This window comes from Eucalyptus grandis, chromosome 10 (assembly GCF_016545825.1).
Source record: "Eucalyptus grandis isolate ANBG69807.140 chromosome 10, ASM1654582v1, whole genome shotgun sequence".
NCBI lineage: Eukaryota > Viridiplantae > Streptophyta > Magnoliopsida > Myrtales > Myrtaceae > Eucalyptus > Eucalyptus grandis.
This window is the reverse complement of record NC_052621.1, coordinates 11,180,457-11,206,382: the sequence shown is the minus strand read 5'-3', so window position 1 is coordinate 11,206,382 and position 25,926 is coordinate 11,180,457. Positions and strand designations below refer to the sequence as shown.

Below are 25,926 nucleotides of genomic sequence, written 5' to 3'. Positions count from 1 at the left end.
AGTCGATGTTGGACTCTTGGAGGCTTGAAGTGTCTTGTTTGGGGGAGCAAGAGAGAGAGTGTGAGCATGATGAACTCTTGGAGCCTTGTCCCACGTCTTGTCCCACGTCGAGTAGAAGATGAAACTAACAAGTAAGTTTTCTCTATAAATAAAGAATAACAAGAAGAGTTTTGATAGTCTCTTGGCCACACAAGAGGTTGTTACCTCAATTGCAATTCCAATTGCAATGAGTTTTAAAACGTGAATTCATGTATATAAATTATATATAAAAAAAATAAAAAATTGGTCTGGTCCGATCGGTCCGATCGGTCCGGGTTCCCACGGAACCGAGAACCGCACCAATCGCCACCGGTTCCAAGATTAGGAACCGGGAACCAAACTGCTGATAGTGGGAACCGCCCAAAACCGGCCGGTCCAGTCAGTTCCCGGTTTGAGCAATTCCCATTGTACACCCCTGCAAGTTATCTAGTTTCTTTCTCGAATAGAGTTAGTGTTGGATACAATGTATATGAGTCAACTCAATTGTATCATTCAATCGGATATCTCCCAGGTGAAGCTTGTCACATGCACTAGAAGTTCCCAAGAGGCAAGTCGTCTTGATTAAGTCTAATGTTGCATCTTTAGCAGTTGAATAAAATCTATCTATCATTCTTCTTTTACGGCAATCATTGAATTCCATGTATAATCCATCTTTTGTGATTATACAATTGGAAACCTGTTAAATTAGTATGCGAAATTCATTGAATATTTCTTGAATAGAGTTAGTGTTGGATACGATATGTATGAGTCAACTCAATTGTATCGTCCAATTAGATATCTCTTATGTGAAGCTTGTCACAAGCACTAGAAGTTCCCAAGAGACAAGTCACCTTGATTAAGTCTAATGTCACGTCTTTCGCAGCAGATTAGAATCTATCTACTATTATTCTTTAATGACATTCATTGAATTCTATGTTGTTGACACCTGAATTTTTTGTTGACGGTGTAAATATCCATTTATTTGCAAAAATATAAAAATTTATAAAAAGGTAAAAATTATATATAAATAAAAGAATTGAAAAAATGAATGAAATGAAATGAAAAGTCGGGTCCAGTGGGCCAGCGTGTTCAGCCCATCCTTCCAACGAATTTTCGGCCCTTTCAAAAGTTAAGCCCAGCTTCCCATTTCATTCCTTCCTTTCGGCCCACTATTCTACCCTTTCGGCTGGGCCCATCTTTTGTACTTTCTATTAGCCCATCTCTTTCAATGTTTTCATGGCCCATTAAAGTTTAAAATAACAAAGAGGGACAAAAGCCCAGCCCAAAGTCATTTCTTTACCTTCGTCTGCCCGAACTAACATCACAGAAGAGAGAGGATCGTGCGAGCGCCCGTGATGCAAAGGAAAGGCGGGCGAGTGACCAGAGCCAATCCACGCACCTTCTAGAATCGCTGAGCTGACGCGAGGGATAGAGACAGATAATCACAATGCATATTAGGTTAATGTTCAGGAGTCGCATTGAACAAATTAAAATTACAAGAATCATATTGCATGTTGAGCCAAAATTAATAAATCATATAGGTCGTTATCCCATAAATAAAGGCGTGAGGAGCATGCCGGGTCTTTTTCTCTTGGCGGAAACAATTTCAAAGGGAGAGAGAAGGAAAGCATGCTCAATCAGTGCTTGTTCATGAAATAGGGGAGCGTTCGACCATTTTGACGGAGGTCTCGCTGGTTTTTGAGAGTTTGAAGGCTGGCTCGAGAGGATGCCCTCCGGAGACGAAGCCAGATCTCACCTTCTCCGTTCATCTCTTCTCCCGGTCGCCTCACAGTCCTCCCGATGGTCCCTCTGCCCGTTCACCTACGATCTCTCCTATGAAATCCAGCCACCTCCTAAACGCCATCCGCTCATAACCATTCACCGCCGTCGCTGGCCTCATCCTCTAAGAGTACCAGACACGCTCTGTTCGTAGGGCCTCGCAACGGAGACTCGTGGAAGCTCGTGGCATCTCCTTTGAGCGGGGAGAGCTTCGGCGAGAGGAGGAAGCTTCGGCGCCATTGGAGAACCTCTTGCGCGACCGCCAATGATCACTCTGTCCACGACTAAGCGCAAGTCACAGGCCTGATCCCTGGATGTGAAAGCAAGCTGTCCATCGTCCGTATTTTACTGGCTGACCCCAAAATGATTAGTGGCTACTCTTCAATCAAAATTTGCACAAGCTTAATTAATTTAAAAACTTGCACACCTATCACGTGAGGTATGGACTTAGAAGAATCTGAATCAATGGAAGGCCGTCAGCCTGAAGCTGACAATACCCCTCGACCTACTAGTCTATTTCCCTGCTAGGGTTAGCTCGCGACGCATGTATAATCCATTTTTTGTGATTCTATAATTAGAAACCCGTCAAATTAGTGTGCAGAATCATTGAATATTTCTCAAATAGAGCTAGTGTTGGATACTATGAACATGACTCGACTCAATTGTATCATCCAATTGAATATCCCCCATGTGAAACTTGTCACATATACCATAAGTTCCCAAGAGGCAAGTTGCCTTTATTAAGTCTAATATCACGTCTTTAGCGATAGAGTAGAATCTATTTACTATTCTTCTTTTACAATAATTATTTGATTCCATGTGTAATCTATCTCTTGCAATTCTACAATTGAAAACCCATCAAATCAGTGTATGGAAGTCATTAAATATTTTTCAAACAAAGTCAGTGTTGGATATGATGTATATTAGTCAACTCAATTGTATCGTCAAATCAGATATCTCCCATGTATAGCTTATCACATGCACCAGAAGTTCCCAAAAGGTAGGTCGCTAATTAAGTCTAATGTCGTGTCTTTAGTAGTGGAGTATAATCTATCTATTTTCCATTTACAAGTGGAGTAGAATCTATCTACCATTCTCCTTTTACAATGATCATTCCATGTGTAATCCATCTTTTGTGATTTTTCGACTAGAAATCCGTCAAATCAATGTATGGAATTCATTGAATATTTTTAGAATTGCGTTGATGTTGGATTCGATATATATATGAGTCAACTCAATTGTATTGTCCAATTGATTATCCCCTATGTGAAGTTTGTCACATGCACAAGGAGTTCCTAAATGGCAAGTTACCTTGATTAAGTCTAATGTCGTGTCTTTAGCGGTGGACTAGAGTCTATTTAATATTCTTTTTTTTTTACAACAAGCATCAAATTCCATGGCCATAGGAATTCTCTTCCTTTAAACAAACTGACTTGTAATTATGTACAACTAGCTTGCGCTAAAAAATTATGAACGAACAAAGAGCAAGTTGTTTTTCTTTTTCTTTCAATTGACACACTTCCACGTCTTGGTTTATACATAAGAAGGAGCTCACAATTGAAGGAAAAAAAGGTAGCCACAGATCAGTCAAAATATCCAACAACGTTTGGATGCGAAAAGAAAGTAATGCAATGAAATGTTTGCTAACAGGCCACACACATAAATCATTTTCAACAGATAAAAAGCCCTTTTGGATCGGAGAACACTGATGTATATCCGAAACCATCCAAAGTATTATGTCCAAAGAAGAGGTTCGTCACTCAAAAATCCAACCACTTACTATAATATTCGCAAGTCGTCGGTGAAATGATGCCGCCGGGCGTACAATGGGCTATCCGTGGGCACACCCCGCAAGGTATGGAAGCCATCGCCCCAACTCTTGCTTCCTTCGCCGCATCAGGCGACCTACTACACTTATAACACATCCTGCCAGTCGGGATGGAAGCAAACTCCCCAACTCCATTGCTCCTCATTTCAATCACATCGTTGTCCAAAACCAATGCCCTCACAATATCCCCAATCTCGTGGCTTGAGTACTCGACCTTCAGGACCCGGGACCGCTGGATGGTGTCCGCGACCATGTCCACTGTCGCAATCTTTAGATTCCTGATGTGCTTCAGGCATTGGTCCTTGAGGAAGTTGATGAACTCAGACTCGAGCCTCCCTTCCTCGTTGTACCACTTCCCGCCAGTGAGCTCAGGGGAGGGCTCGAACTCGGACGCGAGGTAGTGCTTCCGCCCCTTGAACTGGACATTGACCACCTCCTTGATCAGACCTTTGCTGAGAAGGGACTTGAGGGACTTATCGACGACATTGTCGGGGAGGCTGGTCTCCCGCTTCATGTCTCTCGACCAGATGCCTGAGTCTTGCTTACTCTGGATTAGACTATAGAGAATCTTCTCTTGCTCAGTCATGGACTGAGAAGGAGGAACATTCGAGTCGGGCCGCTTCCTTTTGCTCATTGCCGTCACTAAACACAAAAAAGAGAGCACAATATTATGAAATTGTTATCTTTGGAAAATGGCTCCCTCCAATTGCAAAACAACATCAATCTGAAATAACAAAAAATTCACGACCCATATGTCGGTAACTGCGGAGAAAGTTGCTTATAGCTTCAACTGAAGATGGAACAACAAAGGGGAGAAAAACACAGGGAACTCAAAAGCGCCATTGGATATCAGCAACAACAAAAGACACCTGCCATTGAATAAGAGCACTGAAAATTGAAGCAAAGAAGGTGAGAAGACAGAGGAGACCGAACAGAAAGAGCTCGAAGAATCAGCCACTGTTTGGAGACAGGGAAAACACGAACGGGAGAGGGGATAATGGATTTCGTATCAAGTTCCCGTCTGAAAAAGCTCACTAATTCGAAAAAGCTCGAGATTGTTCTGACAATCCACCATATTGGCCACTAGAAAATTCTTACAACTAATCAATCCACCAACTTTTCCATCGCGAACCAGCTACAGATAAAATTCTCACGAAGAAATAGTTCAGAACAGCCAGCAAATGTCCATATTGGAGTTACCTACACAAACCATACAGACTGAACAATCAAAACAGAAGCGCGCTGGAACCCAGCGAGAGAGGAAGATGGGGAACCTGTTGGGGGAGCAATTGGGCAGGGGAATCTGGACGGAGCACGGACTCAGCTGTGCGCCGAACGAAAGCAAACGGCCTCGAGCGTCCGACGGAGCTCGACTGAGCAGTTGACCGGCGAGGTTATTGAGTCTCGCGTGGGCAGAAGGAGAAGTCACGAAAGCCGCCCGAGTCCGTTACCCGGCCGAGGCTGCACGCTCCGAACGAATTCATTTCCGTCAATAAAGAGAAAAACCCATCGTTCATCAAGCCAATACGAATCGCTAGACGCGATACCCGCGACGGAATCGAACGTACCATGTGGGCGGCGCCGTGGAACGAAGGGGAGAAGTTACTGTAAGAAGCACCGGCACGCAGGGCTTTGCTCTAAAACTGAAAGACCTGTCTTGTTACCCTACTTCCGTTCTTGGTTTGGGTCGCGGGTATGGACTTTTCTCTTCTTCTTCCCTTTTGGGCGAGAGTCCATGAAGAACCCAAATCGCGTGTATGGGCTTTTCTTCTTCTTCTTCTTCCCTTTTGGGCGAGAATCGATAAAGAACTCAAAATCAAGTAAAGGTCATTCGTGGGCACTTTTCTTTACGGTAGATTTAAAATATTTTATGAAAGTTATAATCGCCATGAAAATCATGATTTTTGTTACAATTTTATAACGACTTATAACATTTAATTTATTCATTCATAAACTTTTCATTATCTTATCAAGATTATATTATTAATTTATTTTGGAAATATGACTATTTTTTTTTCTTTTACTTGCAAATTGTTACTCTGAACATATTTGAAAAAGTGATATTGATGTATACTTTTCTGTTCATGTTTTTTCTAATATTTAGTGCGGAGCATCAAAAAAGTTTATTGTATTTTTGGAGAATAGCCACTAGAGTTTTATGCATTGAATTTCATACTTCGAAAAGTGAATTATCCTTCAAGATGCTTGTTCCCGATCGATTGAGATCGTGAGCGTGTGGTGACTCAAGCTCTTTTGAATCACTTGGGTCGTCGGGCCGCTTAAGCCAAGCCTTGCTCGAATTGATTGCTTACTCACTTGCTCACCCGGATCATAGAGAGAGAGTTTCTAGAGAGAGAAACTTTGGAAAAATGAGCTTTTGATTACCGAATGGTTGGATAAATACAAATGAGACGGAGAGCACTTATTCTTATACTAGAGGCTCTCAAATTATAACCATTGATCGAGATTTCATCCGACACGAGATCGTACCGTCCAACCTACCAACTACCAATACTAATGACAAAAAGTTCTAGACTTTGATGCAATTACCATATCGCCCGCCCTTGGAACGTTCTTGAATCTCTCTTGTGAGAAATCATGGCGATCTCGAGAGGTCTTCCTTGAAAGTGCATGATCCTTTAGCCACAAAAACCTCTTGGCCATGACACTTGCAAGTCTCATACAATTGATTTTATTTTCTCATCTTTTCTAATAGGCTTTCAACAAATATCATTTTTTAAAATATATAATATTTTTCTTTTTTCTTTTTTATATTATGTAATATTTTTCCAACTTTTACAGCAAACCATATGATGTTCCTAGTGATTCTTCACCGGACCTAAAACCATTCTAATTTCTTTTCCCCTTTTTCCCGCATTTCGAGACGGTTTGGTTTTGAATAGGTTCAAAATGGGTTATACTCTATGTAGCACCGATACGGACATAAGACACGTGACACGACATGATACAACAACACGCAAATTCCGACACGTCATTTACATTATATATTAAATATATTTTCATATATATATATATATACATAAATAATAATAATAATAATAATAATAATAATAATAATAATAATAATAATAATAATAATAATAAAATAAATAATAATAATAAAAGAGCCTAGAAGTAATTTACACTAAAAATATTAATTCAACATTTATTAATATCATTTATTATTTTAATTTGTTACAATAATACATAAAGCGTAGAGGGAAAAAACATTATTTAAAGAAAAAAAATGCTGAAATGGTATTTTTAAATTTATTTATTTACCATATATAGCATTTTTTGTAAAACTCCATTTAAAAAATAAAAAAAAACAATTCTAAAAAAACAAAAAAAAAAAAAAAAAATAAAAAAAATAAAATAAGTGAAAAGAGGCAGAGTCATGGTTGGGCACGCCGCCGCCTGCCCTTGTCAATGGCGTGCCGACCCTAGGTGGCAGAGGGAGGGCGACCCTTGCCAGCCCGGGTGAGGCTCACCCAATCTAGGCGACACCAAACCTCACCTGTGGCTGGCGAGCCTCCCTAGCCCTAGGTGAGGCCTCACCGGCCCCAGCGAGGGCCGCCAACCCTCATTGGGCCCAAGCGAGGGTGTGGCCGCAACCTTGCCCGGGCCTCATCGAGGGCCCGAGCGAGGCGTGGCATCACCTCTAACGGTGGCAACAACGGCGGCACCCCTCACGCCGGGCCTCAACCGAGGCATCGCCAAGCCTCGCCGGGCGAGGCCCCCTCCCTCTACCGCCTCGCCGGCCTCCTGACGGTGGCGGCGGCAACGGCGCCCAACCACTAACCCTCTCTTTTTTTTTTTTTTTTTATATTTATATTTTGACCGCTCAAGTATTAGAAATTTTTAGAATTGACCTCTATGTGTGTCAAAATTCGAACTCGCATGTGAAGCATGTTAAAGAGAGTTGATCACGTGTTGGATTTTTTGACACTCGTTGACCGCATGTCGGAGCGTGTCCGAGTGTCCGACACGACACGAAGGCTTCAGAGTGTCGGTGCTACATAGGTTATACTTGAGAAACAATCTTGAAACCAGTTGAAAATTGATTTACGAGGGGTTAGTACTGGTCTTTACATGAACAAGACTGAAAATCAACTAGTACGGCCGGTTCAACCTGAAATCATGCCTTGGTTTGTTTGCCTTCATGGCAACATTTGTCTTATGCAGTTGTAGGGCGACAAATGCATCAAGAGTTTTAACGAGTTTAAACTTAGACACTTAAATATTCCTTGAAAAAAAAAAATTATTGTTCAGTTGTGATCACTTAAATATTATTTCTTGAAATAATTATCCCTCAGTACACATAATTTTTAATCTTTTTTACTTATCATTTTTTGCATCAATTAACCATTTGCAATAATCAATTTTGTCGTATGACCTTTTATTATTCGTACCTTTTTTTTCCTAATTTGTCGTGTTTAGTTCCTCTATCAAAGTGGCTATAATTCACCAAATTCCAAAAAGAAAAATGTTATTTATTTAATATTTATTATTCGTTACTGACATTATTTAAAAGTTGATCTAGATTTTCCCTCTCTCTAGCCTCTTCATTTTCTATAGTAATTGAGAGTAAAAAGAGAAATTCCTTTAAAAAAAATTAGTTGAAAATAGGTTTTTACCCTTTGAAAATCATGTATATTGCACATGCTAACATAAAAATAATGGAGGGTTAACGGGCATAGCAAAATGAAAGTTTAGAGGACATTATGTAATATTGAAATATTGAGCATAAACATGCATTAACTTCAAAGTTGATGAAAGTTTTGGATAAAGCTCTCTAATTTTTCAAGTCAGTCCACATTATATTATCGAAAAAATAATTTTGTTTGTAGATTTAAGTAGCGTTTGAATTCATTTGTTTAGGAGAAGTATACTCCTTTCTATTGGAGAAACCATTTTTCCTCGATCTAAATTTGTTGTTTACAACTTATGAAAATCGATTTCCATAAATTGATTAGTTTTCTATCATCCAAATACCAGAAAGTAGAAAAGTTATTTCTTAGAAACAGTTTACTTCCAAATAAATGGACCCCAAATTACACAACTCAAATGCGTTTGAATGTTCATACACAATCGTTCGCTCTCTAAATATCCACTCATTAAGGAAAAACGTTCAAATACACACTTGTGAAATCAAATAAAAACGACCATATTGAAGCACTTAAATAAGCACAGCTTGATCACTCCTATCAGGAAGCATCATCATGTCTGATTGTCAATGCACGGACTCTGCATTCTTGCTCAGCTCCTCAAGCTTCTTCATCCTTAACTGCTCACTCTCAGATAGAAGCTGGTACAAAAGATCACAACGAAACAAGCCGCAAACAGTTGTGAGGATACACCGAGGTTATGCAAATTGCAGACTGCGCATGCGGTGCTTGGCCATAGAGGAGGAGGAGAAACAAAACGGAGAAGATGTTGAAGGGTTTGAACGGAAGATACCTCCATTAATGTGGCCATCAGTTGAGCCTTCTCCTTGCTCTTCTCATTGAAAGCTTCCATGGCTTCTTTGTACTCCTTTTCCTGATTGGATCAGAAAACCCATGTGACAAACTGAAGTTAGTATCGATGCTCGCGCAAAATGGTCCGACAGTCCCCATATTTGTCGAAGCAATTGATAGTACTTTATCCACGGCGAACAATGTAGAACGGAATTACCATGATAGAAAAGTCCGTGCCAAAACTAGACAATAGATTGGAGAGTTGAAAGTTTAACCTTTCTGTGGCAACTCTGTCCGAGCGGCTTCAGCTCACGGATGACCACGTCAATCTTCTTGCGAACAGTTGCGACTTCCTTCCTCAAGGGGTCTGCTAGCTCTTCCAGCTCCTAACAGATCATCGAGACAAAGTTGTCGGCAAACAATGCTTCATAGCTAGCTCTGAGTTCTTTATTAGTGCAGCCTAATTATCCAAGACATGCAACTTCATCTACTTACAGATGAGACTGTAGAGATGTTTGGTCATTTTCTAGCTACATATATTGGGTGGCATGTGTAATTTGGTGCAACAGAAGATGAATGAGTGCAAATAAAACTTTGATTATGGAGAGCTTATCCAGCGCTGACCTCCCAAATCTGAGCTAACCGCCTGGTCGCTTCCTCAGCACGCCCCAGTTGGAGTTCCACTCTCTCCTTCACCTCCATCTTCTTCCTCGCGATCTCTTCTTCCCGAGCCTGCAGAGTCGATATGGCCAGCCTCGAGATGTCCCCATCTTCCTTGACCTGGTCTTCATCCGTGGATGGCTTCCCGCCGCCATTGACGCTCCCGTGGTTCTTCATTCTGTGCAACGGTAACATGGCAATGCGATTATTTTCGGATTCGTTCGAAGCAAAGGGCTCATTTTCTCTTTTGGTGGTCCCTTTTTATGTGCCCTCACTGCATGCTTTTTTCCCTTTTGCTTCAATCCTCTGCTTCCGAATTTGCAGAAAGCTTGCTTCCCTTTCAAAACATTCCAAGAGAAAGCAATGAGAATATAGAATCCCGCTCTGCCATCTGCAGAGCCAGCTAACGGTTTTGAGAATAGCAGACTACGAACTGACGCCAGAATTTCTTGTGCCATAATTTTCAATTAAAATTGAGATTTACCAGAAACGTTCTTTGATGTAGTTTAATTTTTTACACATTTGTATGGACAAATCGAAGACAATATCAACAATCAGCAAAGCAAACCTTGCTGTCTCCGAAAACAGAATAATGACATTATTGGTCCCTAACTTCTCTCCTATGTTTAATTGGATTCTGAATTTGTTCTCTAATCAATCTAATTCTTGAACTTTCAAAAATTTACTTAAGAGAGATCTTTCCCTTGAAAATTTTAACCCCATTGACTTAAGTTAGGCCCCGTTTGTTTGGCACTTGCAATGGGTTTTGGGACTCTAAAGTCTATTTTCCAAATGCAAACGCATTTGGTTCGTGTTTTTGCTCAACTTTGGGAAAATACAATTGTATCTCCAAATGGCCTTTAGTCCAAAGCAGACCCCGAGGTACTATGGGAATGAAATACAAGTGTTGGCCTCAGTTTTTGTTCATCTTCTCCGAATACTAGCAAACCAAAAGCTGATCGAAGGTCGAAGATCGTCGAGCAAGGGTTTGCACGCGTTGGTGACCTTCGCCCGAGGGTCGCCCGACCCCAACGACCTAGGTCGTGTGACCTCAAGCAACGATAGGATTGCGCATGACCCAAGTGGCTACCGAGGTTGCAAGAACCCAAGCAACCGTTGCCTTGGGTCACGGTCGCCTTGGGTCGCGTGACCCAAGGCAACCTTAGGCAAGGCCATTTAGGGGACCAAATCTAGTTGTTCGGCAACTAGATCTAGCTGGTCACCCATTGGACTTCAAAAATAAATAAATTACAATTTTTTTTTTTTCTTTTTAAATTAGTAAAACTCCTTTACAAATGTAATTTTTACCAAAACAATATTTTAGCCAAAGTTATTTCACAATACAATTTAAAATTACAATTCACCAAATGTTATCTGCATTTTGGAAAACTTTTATCAAAGATATTTATATTTTCCCAAAGATATTTTAAAGCCAAACCAAACGGGACGCTAAAGTTCCATTGCACAGCTCTCTCATTCATTTGCCCCAAAAAGAAAGGAAAAAGATTTGCTCACATGGAAAAACGATGTGATAAGACACATTATTATTTTACCCTAATAAACGTTGATGTAACAGTCCATGCCCCAAAAAATGCACGTCCCCGGTATGAAAGAGTGGATTTTTTAAAACTTTAAAAATTCGATTGAAAAAAAGAAAAATTCATGAATTACATTCAACACCAATCCACCTCAGCTCGTGGTAAAACTACCCCTCGGCCAATGAAGGGGCCCTCCACTCCTGGAAAGGAGGAGCCAGGTCAGTCGAGACCTAAGGTCCCAATTCTTTAGAGACTTTAAATAGTGGGAGTAGAGGCAGCTTCCACATCTCAAAAAACATAGGAACCAGGGACCTCCTCGTAAGATAAGGGATTCAAAGGATAGCCCTAAGTAGATCTTCAACTGCTTCATCTAGAAGTCGTATGAACGTCAAGATCCCACAGACATTAAACCCCAGGAGGGTATAGCCGGGAACGGGGCTCGAAAAGATACAATTCCAATGAGGGGTATTAATAAGTGTGCAAACACCAGCATGTATAAATAAGAAATGCATCCCGTGGAATCCATCTTGCTAGACGACAGGCCATGGAGGCCTCAACAAGTGGAGACACCCTGTCTTGGTGAGGTAGCTCTTTAAACGGCACCAGAAAAGGTTCATGGATCACTCCTATAATTATACTTTCAGAGAAACTGGCATCTTGCTGATTAGCCTCGAAACTCTTACAAAGAAGGAAGATCATAGGAATTTGTTGTTACCGTTTCTTACAGCTAGGACTGTTGAACTGTCAATATAGTATACGACCAACTGGGTCCATTTTCCAATCTGGGAAGCTTGTTCGGTAAGTCATCTTGAGGCGGAATCAGAAAGTTGCTTGAACCAGAAGGGTTGAATCTCCAAGGCACCTATGTCATCTCTTTGGCAACATATATGATTCTATAATCATAGACAACACGATACATGTTTCAGCTCTGATCTGGTGGTGCAATATGACAAGGGCCATCAAATGGGTGAGTCAAGTCTTGCCCACTCATTTAAAGCCCATTAACACCCATATTTACGTATTTATTCTTTTTACTACATTTGTTTTACTCTATCTAATATTCCATACATTTTGATATTTTCCTTCTTGAAATTAATAAAAAAAAGTTCACACAATCAAAGTAAATATAATTACTATTGTGTCTCATTATTACGATTATTTTCAAAATTAAATTTCATGGTTTAGTGCCATTGAGCCTAACACAACCATGAATTCCAAGGTACACACGCTGAGTTTCGCACAAGTACAATCAACGGAGGCGCATCAGCCAAAAGTCAGGAAATGCTTCTTGGCGAAGAAGAAGAAGAAGGAAATGACGATGAATTCAAAGTGAAACGAAGCAAAGACAGCTTATTTGAGAAGATCAGTGGTTGGCTATGGATACAGTCAGCATTAACGAATACAGTAGCGAAAGCACATCGGCCATGGATGCAGCAACTTCCTCGGCTGAAGGGGGAGGCAGTAATGGTGGGAGAGGCGGTGGCCACTATGGAAGAGGAGGGCAAAGTGGAAGAAGAAGAGGAGGAGGAAGAGTGGACGATGAAGCGCGTGGGGCCAGGGGAGCGGAAGATTGCAATTAGGTTGGATTGGGTAAAAGTGTAGACCCATTAAAAACCCACATTTAATTGAGTTTTACAAATCAAACCCACGACAATTCATTTTGCTAATCCATACCTAACCCACTTCGTAAGAGATGGGTTAAAAAATAGGTCATCAACCCATTTTTGACACTTCGAGATGTGACAGATTTAGGACAAGGTCTCATGCTCTAACGCAAAAAACATATGCATTTTTTTAAGGAGTGCTCTTTATTAGCTTTTTCTTTTTATCAATTTGTTAGCATGAAAAACAGAAGGTGTGTGTATGTGTGTTTTTTTTAATAACATTTTCCCTGCAATCTATAATCTTGTACATAATAAAGAAAGAATAGTTAGTAAGGCCATATTTGGTAACCTTACAAGGAACAATTATATCTGTTCTTTTGTTTCATGGAACCAAAAAAAAAAAAAAAAAAAAGAAATATGTTTGATAAATTTTTTGTTCTTGAGGATAGATTTGAAATAAAATCAAGAAATAGAAAAAAGTAACTTGTTGTTCTCGAGAATAATTCCTAGAATCAATTCTTTTTCTTTTTTTTCTTTTCTCTTCTTCTCTTCCCCTTTCTTCTTCTTCCTTTTGGTCGGCGACCTCGCTGGAGCATCATTGGCCCCTAGCGACATCAAGCCATAGCGAGACTTAGCCTTGCCAAGCCAAGGAGAGGCCGACCTCTCGCTGCTTGGGCGAGGCTCAGCTTTGCCCAAATCTAACGAGGCCGAGGCTCGCTTTGGCTAGGCAAGCTCACTGGACCTCACTCTAGCCTGGTGAGACTCCGGCAAACTCACCACCTTGCCCAACTGGTCACCAGCCACCTCCATGGTGGACGACTAGCTACAAAGAAGGAGGAAGAAGACAAAAAGAAAAAAGAAAAATAGAAGAGAGAAAATTAAGAAAAATATAATAGAAGTATTAAAAATTAAAAGAAACAAAAAAAAATAGGAATCCTACCAAACGTATTTCTATTTCGAGAGTATAAATTTTGGAAAGTTACTAAGCGCATTATTTTGTTCAGAAATTATTCCTGAGAATAGAATCAGAAAAAATCACTTAATCAAAAATTGTTTCTAAGAACAAAATTGTTACCAAACGCATCCTAATCTGGTAGATTTAATATTCAATGAAAACTCTTAGTGCTATATGTTGTTGATATTAGTCAAAAAAAAAAAAAACAAACTTCACTTTGGAATTAATGTCACTTAAATGATCGATCTCTACAAGATACGCTCTATAACATTCTCTCATTTATTTACCTATTTGGTAGGAAAAAGGAGGCCAAAGTCTAAAATAGTAGCTAAGTGATATTTCGTCTTGGCAAGATGGTAGGAACTTGGTCGCTGAAAATTGAAGTGATAAATTTATCGTAAGTGGGAGTAATTGTTGGTCAAACTTCGATCAAACTTTTCAATACTCGAAAGAAATGTCTTAGAGCCTAAAACCGTAACTAGAGGACTGGAAATTGAATGAAACAATTCAAACCTGTAACGTACAGTAAATGATGATTTTTAAGAATGAAAAACCATTGTAACAACACTTGGTGAGTGCTAAACATATGGAGTGTCAAAACTTGGTACGGAGAGACACTTAGGTGCCAAAAGTTAGGCAAGTCACACTTAAGTGCCAACGGCGAGAAAATTCGGCCAAAATGCTAATGTTGCGATTTTCTATCGAGGTAAGTACAAAAAGATATCGTTTTGCATGCTGATGTGGCTTGATAAATACAAAAACGACGTCGTTTGATCTTTGACGTGATAAATAGTTAATATAAAAATTAATTAAATTAAATTTTATAATAAATTTATTTAAATCCCTTAAAATTTAATTATATAAAAGAAAATGGTAGAGAGAGGAGGCATGCAGCTAAGGGCTAGGGGCCAGCGACTCTGGCCAACCTTACCCCCACCTACACTAGCCCTTCCTGGCAATGGCGGGGAGGCAGGGGTGATGACGAGGGCTCAGCCCTCAGTCGCCTTCTTCATCCCCCCTTTTTTTAAAAAAAATTAATTTATTAATTAATTTATTTTTGTAATTTAATTAAATTAATTTTTATATGAAAATTCGAATCAGCGCAAAAACGATGTCATTTTTGCATTTCTTTGCTGAGTCACCTCTTCGGCGAACCACGTAGGCAAGAAAAATAAAAATAAAAATGTCACGTAGAATTTCCAACAAGGTTTGTTAGAGATGACATTTAAGTGTCCTTCTTATATATATATATATAAAGTGACACTTGTGTTACTTTCCACTTTTCTAACTTTTGACACTTTGTTTCTTCATGCCAAATTTTGGCACTTGAGCTATATTTCTTCTAACACTTGGTTCATAAATTCTGTTTAAGCCCTCGAATGAGATGAAATCTCAAATACAGCTTTCACGATTTTACCTAATAGTATTGAGCTTGTTGGAAAGTTCTCGTCATAAGCCTTTTAATGACGGGAAAAATCACGCAAATTGAACCTCAGACGGAGAAGATACATGTCTTTGCGGCGCTCTATGCAGATTTTCTTGGTTTCGAAGTTCCGATACTTTCAAAATAAGTCTCAACGCTCTCAATTTCACTATCGAATAGAAATGCAAGTGGGAAAAAGAAAAAAGAAAAAAAAAACGTTGCTATGCTGCCTATTTGAATAGCCATAAGATGCATGCATGTGGAAATAAAATCTATGGTATTTACACCATGGAATCAAAGAAATATGTTCACTAGAAGTCCTAAAATGTATTACGAAAGTTCAATTGAGTCTTAAAACTTAAAAATATGTAATCAAATTTTAAAATTCGACAAATTGATTTGATCGAATCCTTCTATTAATTTCGTCCAAATAAGTTAGTAGAAAATATTAACGTGTTTTATTTTATTACTTTCTTAAGAAACATGGTGGTGATGTGATGCCCTACTAAGCGCCACATAATTTTTTTTTTACAAATACAAATAAATAAAAAAGTTAATTTTTTTTAAAGCAAACAAACTCACACTGATGGATTGACTAAGCCCTCACTAGTGGTCGCTAGGCCTGATCGAGGTTACTTAGGCCTTCTCAAACCTTGACCGACACTAGTTGACCTCAGGCGAGGACTTGGCGGCCCTTGATTAGAGCCTGCTAGCTCATGATTGGGGAAGGGTGCGACCCTCACCCCAAATCTAACCAAGGGTCGCTGAGGTTCGAGAAGGCCTAGGCAACCTCTCGTCGGCCCTTCTCGACGGCTATGGTAGTTGCCAATGGCGAGGGCTTGGCCATAGCCTAAGTTTTATTTATTTATTTATTTATTTGCCTTTTTATTTTTTATCTAATTTAGTTTGCTTTTTTTTTTATATTTTTCTTAATATTTTTTTTTTGAAGTAGCATTTGGTAGGCGCCACATCATCGTCACGAGCCTTTAAAAAAGCAATAAAATAAGACACATCAACTTTTTCGTTAACCTATTTAGATAAAGTTAATGAAAAGACTCAATTGAATCAATTTAACAAATTTTATAACTTAAAAACATTGTAAGTTTCATAACTTAATTACATATTTATGATAGACTTTCAATAAATTTATCTCATAATTTTTAATTGGAAAAAATGCATTTCTTTTTGGTTATTCAATGGAAAAGACATGACGGAATGTTCGTATGTTTTCCTTTAAAAATAAATTTCGTAAAGCAGCAAACGGAGAAAAATTCTGTCGATTCTTATTTTATTCCCCGTGCTATTGAGTTATGAATTTTATCGTCAATTTATAATATTGAACAAAAATTAAAAGTAAGTTGAGCGCGCTCATAGCGGGTGTATGAAAATTAATACATCGTAATTAATCCTCAAGATTTTTTGATAGTTAGAAGGATAATCTCTCATATTTACAAAATCAGAAAAAGAACCCTGAAAGTACCACAACTTTCATACAACACTCACTTGATTATTATAATTTTTTTTATTAATTAAGTGTCATAACTTTTTTTTTCCTTGATCACTTAAGCACTATACAACTTTAATCGATCATTTACGTGTCATATATTTTCAAAATTGTTCGCACGAGTGCCTTACCACATAGAAATTTTCAATATTTGGATAAATAATATTAATAAATTATGATATTCAAGCGATCAATCGAAAAATATGGTATATTGCTATTAAGTAAACATTTTATAGAAATAGAAACAGTCAAGTGGTCTGGATAAAGCTACAATACTATAATAAGTGCATTGTAAAAGTTATAGAGAAAATTCCAAATAAGGATCGGAAATGAATCTATTTCTCAAAGTGAACTTTGTGTCAAATAAGGACTTGAAGCGATCAAGTTAATCTCTATTAAGGACCTTAGCTCGCCGACATATATTTTTCATTGATTAAAATATGAGCAATTTTGTCAGAAATTTGTGATTGGAAAAAAAATGGAAAATTCTAAATTAATTAAGTTTAGGTTATTCATTTAGATATTTGTGTTTTCTTCTTTCTTCTCCCTTGCTATCCTCAACCAAATTGCTGCGCGGTCGTCATCGTGACTCAATTCTCGTCGCTCCTTGCCTTGCTCGACTGGCGGAGAATTTGGGCCTCTACAAAGAAAGAAAGAAGCATATGGTTTTCTTATTGTTTTTTAATTGGTGCCTCAACTGGTAGAGAATTTGAGTCTCCGCAAACAAAGAAAGAAGCATAGGGTTTTTTTTTCTTGTTTTTTAATTCGTGCCTCAATTGGCAGAGAATTTGGATCTCCGCAAACAAAGAAAGAAACATATGATTTTCTTCTTGTTTTTTAATTCGTGCCTCAACCGACAGAGAATTTGGATCTCCGCAAACAAAGAAAGGTTTTCTTCTTGTTTTTTTAATTCGTGCCTCAATTAGCAGAGAATTTGAGTCTCCGCAAACAAAGAAAGAGGCATATGATTTTCTTCTTATTTTTTAATTTGTGTCTCAACCGACAAAGAATTTGGATCTCCATGAGACAAAGAAAGAAGCATATGATTTTCTTCTTGTTTTTTAATTCGTGCCTCAATTGGCGAAAATTTGGATTTCCACAAACAAATAAAGAAGCTTATGGTTTTCTTCTTATTTTTTAATTCATGCCTCAATCGGCAGAAAAATTTGGGTCTTCGATTTGCAGAGGATGAATACAAGGAAGGGGGAGAATTTTGGTTTTGATTTTGCAAAAGACGGGTACAAGGAACGGAGAGACCATAGAAAACTTAGGTTTTTTTTTTTTTTCCTTATATTATTTTTGGACAAAATGCCCAAACTTCAATCGTCGAAATGTCATGTTTGATAGCCGGCAAATATTTGGCTGACCAACAAGCTCGGGTTTTTATTTGGAATTGATTCAACTACTTTGGGTCTTTATTTAAGATAATGAGTTCATTTTAGATCTTTATCTGACATAAAATTAATTTCGAATTCTTATTTGAAAAAATCGTCACTTTGGATTCTTATTTGGAATTTTTCCAAAGTTATATGATACTTCGTTATTTTCGCAAATTACGTCGGCAACGAATTAGCTACCGAAGTTAGCCCTTTGCGCAGGGCAAGCCCACCGTCTCCAAAACGCAAATGAACAACAACAGTTGGCAGTCGCATCTCTTCATCTCGCCATCAACGGCGCACCATCATCACCATCATTCGCTCTCTTTTAAGAAAGCAAAAGAGACCTATCCCTTCGAGAAAAGTAAGAAAGAGAAGTAGTGAAAATACGATCTTGGCCTCGCTGCTGCTGCTGCTCCTGCTGCTCCTCCTGCTCATGGTGGTGCTTCCGACTCGGACGCCCTCCATCGCTCGCGCCCCGAGAAGAGCCTCTCCCTACGTCGCAGCCGATCCGTCGACGCGATCGAAGACGGCGACGGCGACGGCGACGGCGACGGCGGCGGCGACGAACGATCCTTCGCTGTCTCCGCTCGATCAGGTCCGAATCTGAAAAAAAAAAAGAGACGGGGAATTGTACCTTTTTTTCTGCCTTCCTGCTGTCGTGTCCAATTGCTCAGCCGTCGCGATCTATTCGGCATCGCCGCGCCGCGATCGATCGGCCGAGCCCTCTTTCGGGATCGTGAGCCGGTGATTGTAGGTGGGCGCCTAGGGTTTCTGGCGACCGCGGGCGTGTGCTGCTAGCGCGCCCCCCTCGCTTGGTGCGAGTTTTGAGAATTTGAGTCTTGGGGGTTTTGGATTTCGCTTCTTCCTGATTAGGAGCGGGCGTGCGGGCAAGCGAGGGTTTTGTTTTTTTTTGTTTTTTGTTTTTTGTTTTTTGTTTTTAGCAGGGATCGGGAAAATAGTGTACTTTGAGTTGTTTGAGTTTAAGGGAAGATGCAATCGCAAAAGCCTCGGGACCGTGAGAAATTATCTCCGCTGGAGAAAGCCAAAAATGGTAAGCCTGTGGTGAGTTCTGAGCTGCGCGCTGTTTCGCAGCGCCGTGGTCCGGAGGGATCACACGGCGGTGGCGATGATTGTAGGAGTTTGAACCCTCCGGGATTGGATGAGCCTTCGGGGGATGGGGGAAGAAGTTCGCCGAAAAGGAGGAGTTCTCATTTGCCCTCGCATGGCGCTAGAGATGGTTGGGTTGATTCAAGATTGGCGACTTCAGGACATGTCAAGAGAAGGCCTTCCAATGATAAGGTTAAACAAAGGGAAGTTGAATCAGGTGAGTTCATTGGGGATTCTGATGGTGACACAGATGATAGTAGACCGATGCATGGACAATCTAATGATTATGCGACTCGTAGATTGATAGAGGGAAGAGATTCTAGTCAAAGTAAGAACCTAACCTCTGCTCGGGAATATGCAATGGTGGATAGAAAAGATGGTGTTGTACGGGAGCCTTATTGTGAAATTTGTGCAATGGAGAGGCAGTCAACATTACAGGACAGTGATATGCGCTGGTATGAAAGTGAAAGATATCGGTGCCAAGATCGCATTCACTTTAATAAGTTGGAACATCTTAAACCTCACCAGCAAAGCGATGCAAGATTTAATCCAAGAGCTGTTGCTCGTGCAGCTCTGCCTGCAGCTTATTCTAAAGAATCAAGTTTTCACAATGATTTTGGGAGGTCATCAGGCAATCATTCACGGAGAGAACTTATATACTCTCATGGGGTTAGAGAGCCCTCGAAACCTACGAATAAAAATTCAGAGAGGCAGAAATATCCAGAAACTTCATATGGAGGTGCCAATTACCAGAGAATGCTTATTGATTCTGGAAGAGAATCTGATATGGGACTGAGGAATATGCACATCCCCAGGAAGCGTGCTTATGACACCCTCAGGGATGAGCGGGAGAACTATTTTGATGTCAAGCCACAAAGACTTGCTCATGAGATTGATAATTTGCATGAAACAATACCTATTCACAACCAAGTAAATGATCAAGTACAGTACAGCCATGGTGAAATAAATGATCATGCTAGAAAGGTGACAGGACCAAGTATTGCTCGGTCTGTAGACAATGATGAAGAAAATGCTGATGATTATAGGAATTTCGAGAGGAGAAGTGCATGGAATCATGCTACCATGGAGGAGTCAACTGTTCCAAAGAGTTTTAAAGGATCAGATGTTTCACATCAAGATTGGACACGTTCTGATTATGGTTCTACCCACACCATTCATAAGAGCAGAACATCGCAAGAGTCAGCCTTTCTACGTATTGGCGCAAAGCAAGCTAATCAGATCTCAGAAGTTAGACCAAGATATGATATTAGAAGAAATGATGATTCATTGAACCCAAAAGAGATCTATTTTGATGACTCCATGTCCAAGTATGATAGAGGCATGCATAGAGCTGCTGCAAGAGTGAAGAGACTGAAAGTGGAAGAAGGCTGCAGCTATGAGCCTTATAATAGGATACCGAAAAGAAGAATGTATGATATAGAGGAAGAATTTGGTGACTATGCTCATAGAGGTTCAATGCCTGCAAACAGAAACTTATGTGAGTTTGAGGATCTAGATAACAGCGAAGAGTTGGTTGGGGAAGATTATAGGACCGAGTTATACTCACCTAGTGGTGTAACATATAATTCTGATGAAGAGAGATCGAGTGAAATGGCATATTATAGACAAAAGTATCATCAAGATGATTTTTCAGATGGTTGTTGGTCATATCAAAATGGGTTGGAGCATCAACAAGAGGATCCAGTGAGATTATCTGAACATGGACAGAGATACTTGAAGGGTTATCATAAATCCCAGCCTTTGAAACAGTACAAGTCACAACATTTCGGTTACAAGAAGCGATTTCACAAAAACCAGAGAATTAGGAAGACATATGATGAATCCAATGAGGGTCAGCATTCGAATGATGGTGATGGATTAGAAGAACCAGAAAGTGCTGTAGTATCTGAATTTCCCGAGGAATCAGAGGAATTTGAGAAATCAGTGCACGATGCCTTCTTAATTTATTCAAAAAAGCTTAACACTAACTCAAGGGTTCAAAGACGATACCTGGCTCAAGGAAAAGCTGGAAGTTTATTCTGTGTTGTATGTGGCAGGAGGTCTGTTTTCCTATCCAATTTTTCTTATTTGAAGGTGGAGCACTTGCTTTATATTTTAATTGATTGTCTAAGAATTATGCGATTGTGTTTCAAGCCATGTCAGCCGTAAGCGAATATCTTACTGATGCTTAGGCTATGCTTAGGATAATATGGTTTCTTAAGTCAATTGGCTGAGCTTCTTTTGCAATGGCAGTTTAGATGGCATTGTCACTGACTCTGGCATCCTTAAAAGGAAAACGAACTTCTCTAGGGCTGGTGCTATATGCTTTCTGACATTGACAATGGTTGTTGTGACTTCATACTGTGAGTGGTATATTTTTAAGTTAACCTATATGAAGAGGAGACATTGACGCTGTTGTAGTCAGGAAGATTTTTTGGTTCTGGTCCCCATCTGAGTCTCTTATGCCATGCCATCAGTAAAGTGGGTCACTTGTGACATGCTGTCTGGGCACAGTTTTGTATGTTGACGAGCAGGAAGTTAGTTTTGCTTTAGTTCCATGCTTTCATATGCTAGTGGAAAACTATATCCATTTTCTTGCCAGCTAAATTGTCTGCAAGCTGTTTGGAGTCGAACCAAAATGCTTTGGGCAGCATATCATATAAAAGAAACTAGCTGATGTAGCAGTTAATTTCAACAAGGATAAATTAGCACGCCGATTGGAGTTTTTGAGCTCAGTTAAATGCTTTTTATCTTGTCTTGGGTATTCAATCCAGTGGCAAGCGAGCAGTTTAGATCTGGGTTGGAGGTGTGATACTGCATAAGAGCAAAATTGAAAAGGTTTTTGTTTGGAATCAGAGTTCTCTGATTTTTCTGTCAGACTCACTCACCCAGTTTGGGCCCTCTCATCTTTACAATTACAGTTAAGGTGACATTTCAAGGGGCATAGGTCTCTCTTTAGCCATGATTATGCAATTGTTGGACTAGTCATTCTCGCACATAGAGCAGAGGGAATGTTAAATGAGTTGCATACCTCTGTTTTGCTTGGTTTGGATGGTAAGGGTACATGCTTATGAGCTTCTATGGTCAAGAATCAGTGTTGACAAGCTTGAAGTACCTTTAGCTTGGCAGCGGAACTCAAATCTTAGTAGATCTGCTGGTGGTGTATGTTATTCTACTTGATGCGTAATCCATATCTAGATCAAACATGCTTGAGGACTTTATGATTTTTCAGCTTCCTGCTCAAACTGGGAAATTTGAGCGTGTAATTACAGCATCCGGAGGTTTTCTTCAATTGATACTCACATCATCATTTTGTTTTCTGCGTGTCAATCCCTAGAATCGACATATCTACTTGGAGAAGCTTTTATGCCATTCTAGTTCTCGGTTTATCGTATTTTAGCCAAGCATTCTACTTCCAGTGGTCATGCTGTTAAAAGTATTTATATGTTTAGCTGATATGAGCTATGTATTAACTCATTTTGTTTAACATCTGGACAATATTTATCTATATTGTGACATCCTGAACTTGTTTGTTAGAGAAGCTGTGCGCTCTCTTCACACTTGTCACATAGCATGTATGTGCCTATGCATGCAATTGGAGATGCACGCACACGTATGCAAGTTCACCAGCACACATAAACACACCCAAGAGGTGTTGTCTTAAAGTTCAGGTAGCTTCAATTTGAAATTATAGTTTTACAAACACCCTCATACTCCCATTCACCCACCCACATGAACTCAATTTTGTACACTTCACTCACCGATTTCTGTCAGGTCTCTTTGAGGTCTGCTTTTCTTGTCTGATTTACAGGTCTATTGAGTGCATTCTGATGCGCTACAATTAGTGTATTTTTCTGACGCAACATGATGTATTTGTAATTGTCATTTGAAGGTTCACATTTTTTCTGCAATACTTGGATAACAATGAGGTGTTCTAGGGAAGCTGCTATTAAGGGAGATGCTACTACCGAATGTCTCCTACTACACAGCATAAGCTTAGTTTATTTGGTTCATTATACTGGTTTATAGTCACTGGTTCTTGATCACCTTTGTCTTGATGACTTTCGTCCTATTTGCACATCACCTGTAGGCCTTGTTCCCCCTTTTGGTTTTTAGTGCTTTTTTGCACTTTAAAAGATAATTTTCTTTCCAGGATGGGTTAATGTCTTTATTGAATAAGATCTGCCCCTTATTCGTAGAACAAATAATTTCCTCATGCTGGTATTACAATATGCCATTATACAGTGTACTGATGAATTTCATATCACTATCCTACAACAGCTCTTCCAAGGAGTTCCAAGGTACTCAGAACTTGGCAAAGCATGCCCTCATGTCTCGGAAGGTAGGGCTAAGAGCTCAGCATCTTGGACTGCACAGGGCAATCTGTGTTTTGCTTGGGTGGAGTCTTGTGACTGCAGACCCGATAAATTGGGTTCCAGAACCGTTGCCTGATGACATTGCATTGACTCAGAAGGAGGACTTGATTTTGTGGCCTCCCCTTGTTGTCATACACAACATTTCTATGGCAGTGGATGATCCTAAAGACCAGAGAGTAATCCCAAGGGAAAGGATCGAAACATTTTTGAGAGGTTCGTGCTTGTGTAGATGAGAACATGCTAATGCTTCTGAAGAGGACTTCTTAAAAAATTTCCTCGTTCTTTGTGACCTCCTTCAAGAAAAAAAGTTGGCCTTTTAAGATTTGTATAAATGCAGCATTTAAATGAATTTAAGAAAGCACTACATATAGCATTTCCCTTGGGCTGTCTCAGATCTTCTGATCATTCCTAATTCATCATTGTGGGATGTGCCTGAGGTTAAGACCCAATATGCAGTGTTCATTCTCTAAAAGTGGGATATTGCTTCTATGATGATAATGTTGCTTGGTTTGTTCTTCATCTTATGGCAGGTAAAGGTTTCGCAGAGGGTAAAATGGTGGTTTGTCTTGGGAAGCCTGCCGACCAAAGTGTCATTGTGGTGAAGTTCTTAAACACGTTCTCTGGACTTGGAAATGCCGGTAAACTGCACGAGTATTTTGCTGAGAATAAACGTGGGAGGGTCGAATTTGAGAAGAGAACTACAGATCATGGTGAAGGCAATAAAAATGAAGCACCAGGAATGCAGGGAAATGACGAAGACGAGACACTTCTCTATGGATATATGGGGATTGCTGAAGACTTGGACAAAATCGATTATTATGCTAAGAAGACCAGTTGGGTAAAGAGCAAGAAAGAGATCTACGATCTTGCAAATGCTCCTGTCAAATCGAAGGAGAGCTAATTGTACCTGGCCGCGCTTTCCGTGATCAACAAAATTACGCGGCATCATGAGTTGCACTGGAATTAGAGTGCATTTTTAAAGGCTGGACTTTTTTTCTATTGTGAGATCTGTTTATGACGTGAAACTTTTATTTCCTGGAGCCAACTATGTTTATGCTTAAAAAGATAATGTACAGGTGCAGTGACCTTCTGCTGCTTTGCACTTTGAGTCTAATTTATGTTACCTTTCTTTATGGTGCTGTTGTTACTTACGGACTTCGTCAAAAGTATGGCTGTTGAAGCTAGAACAAATTGGCCAACATGGGTAAAGAAAGGGTGAAGGTGTTGCCTGTCCACTCCTTGGCAGTGAGTCTCTAAGGAGTGTTCACATATTCAAGAACAAAAGGAGGGTTGAATTTCCTTAAGAGGGGAGGGTGGGGGTGTGCAACAATTTGATTCGAATGTCACGAGTTTATTAACTTTTCAATGCTTATGAAGTCTAAGAGTATCTAAATTGACAGGATTATGTGATACATAATGTGCCAAAGAAAAAAAAAAGGCATGGAAACTTTTGCGACAGTCAGCTACCAAGCAGCTACCGTATTAAAACTTTCTCTACCCGTCTTCTTCTAAGCACTCGCTTGAAGGCTGTGGCGACGCTTCACTGACTTCGCATCAAAGGTCGGGGAGGGTCGCGGCCTTCAAATTTCGGTCAAGGTTGGGCACACCTCCACGGCCACGGAGGTGGCCCAGATATGCCAGTCTCCCAGACAAAGCTTGCATAGCCATCGCAAGCTCGAGTCGCATTGAGCTCACCCAACCATGGCAAGAGCAAGAGCTCGGGCTCGCGGTAAGCTTCTTGCATGGGCATTGGTCAAATAATGGTGCAGTGGCGCAACCTTATTAATTCACACTCTAGCGTTAAGGTCATGGCCACTTTAGCTCGATTGAGCTAGAGTCGATGCCGGAGGGGCTTCAAGGAAAGAGTGTCATTTGAAAGCATTTCGAGTAATTAGATTAGTAGAATCTCATATTACCTAGTGTTGTGTTCAATCTCCCATTCTAGAAAGGTCTTTGCCAAATGGGAAATCTTCTTTTTCTATAACATGAACGTTTAGGTCACACATCAAAAGAAAGAATTGCACGTTTGATCAAGGACAATATACTCATCTCTTGATTTAAGCGAGATGAACGTGCTGAGTGCATTAAGGGGCAAAATAACGAAGACTAAAAAGAAAGATTTAACTCGTTCTGTCATATTGGAATCATTCACTCTGACATCATGGGCCCAACTCATCCAACACATATTTTGTAGCGGTGGTCCATAAGCTGTTTCAAACACTTCTCATAACTGAAATATAGGAGGACTTTCAGGGATGAGAAAGAGTCACCGACGAGATTGTAATCAAAAGCAGTA

The 25,926-nt window shown here is 39.8% G+C and overlaps 3 protein-coding genes across 6 annotated transcripts; 1 reads left to right on the top strand and 2 right to left on the bottom strand.

Annotated features, from left to right (window-relative positions):
* Positions 1 to 1,496: 1,496 nt before the first annotated feature.
* LOC104421729 (DNA-directed RNA polymerase III subunit RPC6) lies at positions 1,497 to 5,338 on the bottom strand. 3 transcript variants are annotated; one of them, XM_039303160.1, is made up of 4 exons: positions 5,194 to 5,338; positions 4,900 to 5,086; positions 3,578 to 4,267; positions 1,497 to 2,149 (listed from the first exon to the last, which is right to left on the bottom strand). In XM_039303160.1, the coding sequence occupies exons 3-4, from the start codon at positions 4,257 to 4,259 to the stop codon at positions 2,082 to 2,084; spliced, it is 750 nt and encodes a 249-aa protein (XP_039159094.1). In that variant the 5' UTR covers positions 4,260 to 4,267; positions 4,900 to 5,086; positions 5,194 to 5,338; the 3' UTR covers positions 1,497 to 2,081. The 3 variants fall into 3 exon arrangements, with proteins under 3 accessions (XP_039159094.1, XP_039159095.1, XP_010032097.1); XM_039303161.1 differs by having other exon boundaries at positions 1,497 to 2,145; XM_010033795.3 differs by lacking the exon at positions 1,497 to 2,149 and having other exon boundaries at positions 3,278 to 4,267; positions 5,194 to 5,337.
* A 3,300-nt stretch (positions 5,339 to 8,638) lies between these two features.
* LOC104421728 lies at positions 8,639 to 9,966 on the bottom strand. Its single transcript, XM_010033794.3, has 4 exons — positions 9,709 to 9,966; positions 9,360 to 9,470; positions 9,086 to 9,166; positions 8,639 to 8,933 (listed from the first exon to the last, which is right to left on the bottom strand). Exons 1-4 carry the CDS (start codon positions 9,937 to 9,939, stop codon positions 8,859 to 8,861), a joined length of 498 nt encoding a protein of 165 aa, XP_010032096.1. The 5' UTR covers positions 9,940 to 9,966; the 3' UTR covers positions 8,639 to 8,858.
* An 8,782-nt stretch (positions 9,967 to 18,748) lies between these two features.
* Positions 18,749 to 24,763, top strand: LOC104421727. Of its 2 annotated transcripts, none has more exons than XR_001981883.2 (3): positions 18,749 to 21,348; positions 23,536 to 23,843; positions 24,161 to 24,303. XR_001981883.2 is itself a non-coding variant. In XM_010033792.2 (3 exons), the coding sequence occupies exons 1-3, from the start codon at positions 19,138 to 19,140 to the stop codon at positions 24,529 to 24,531; spliced, it is 2,856 nt and encodes a 951-aa protein (XP_010032094.1). In that variant the 5' UTR covers positions 18,749 to 19,137; the 3' UTR covers positions 24,532 to 24,763. The 2 variants fall into 2 exon arrangements, 1 of the variants encoding a protein (XP_010032094.1); XM_010033792.2 differs by having other exon boundaries at positions 18,749 to 21,314; positions 24,161 to 24,763.
* The last annotated feature ends 1,163 nt before the right edge of the window (positions 24,764 to 25,926 follow it).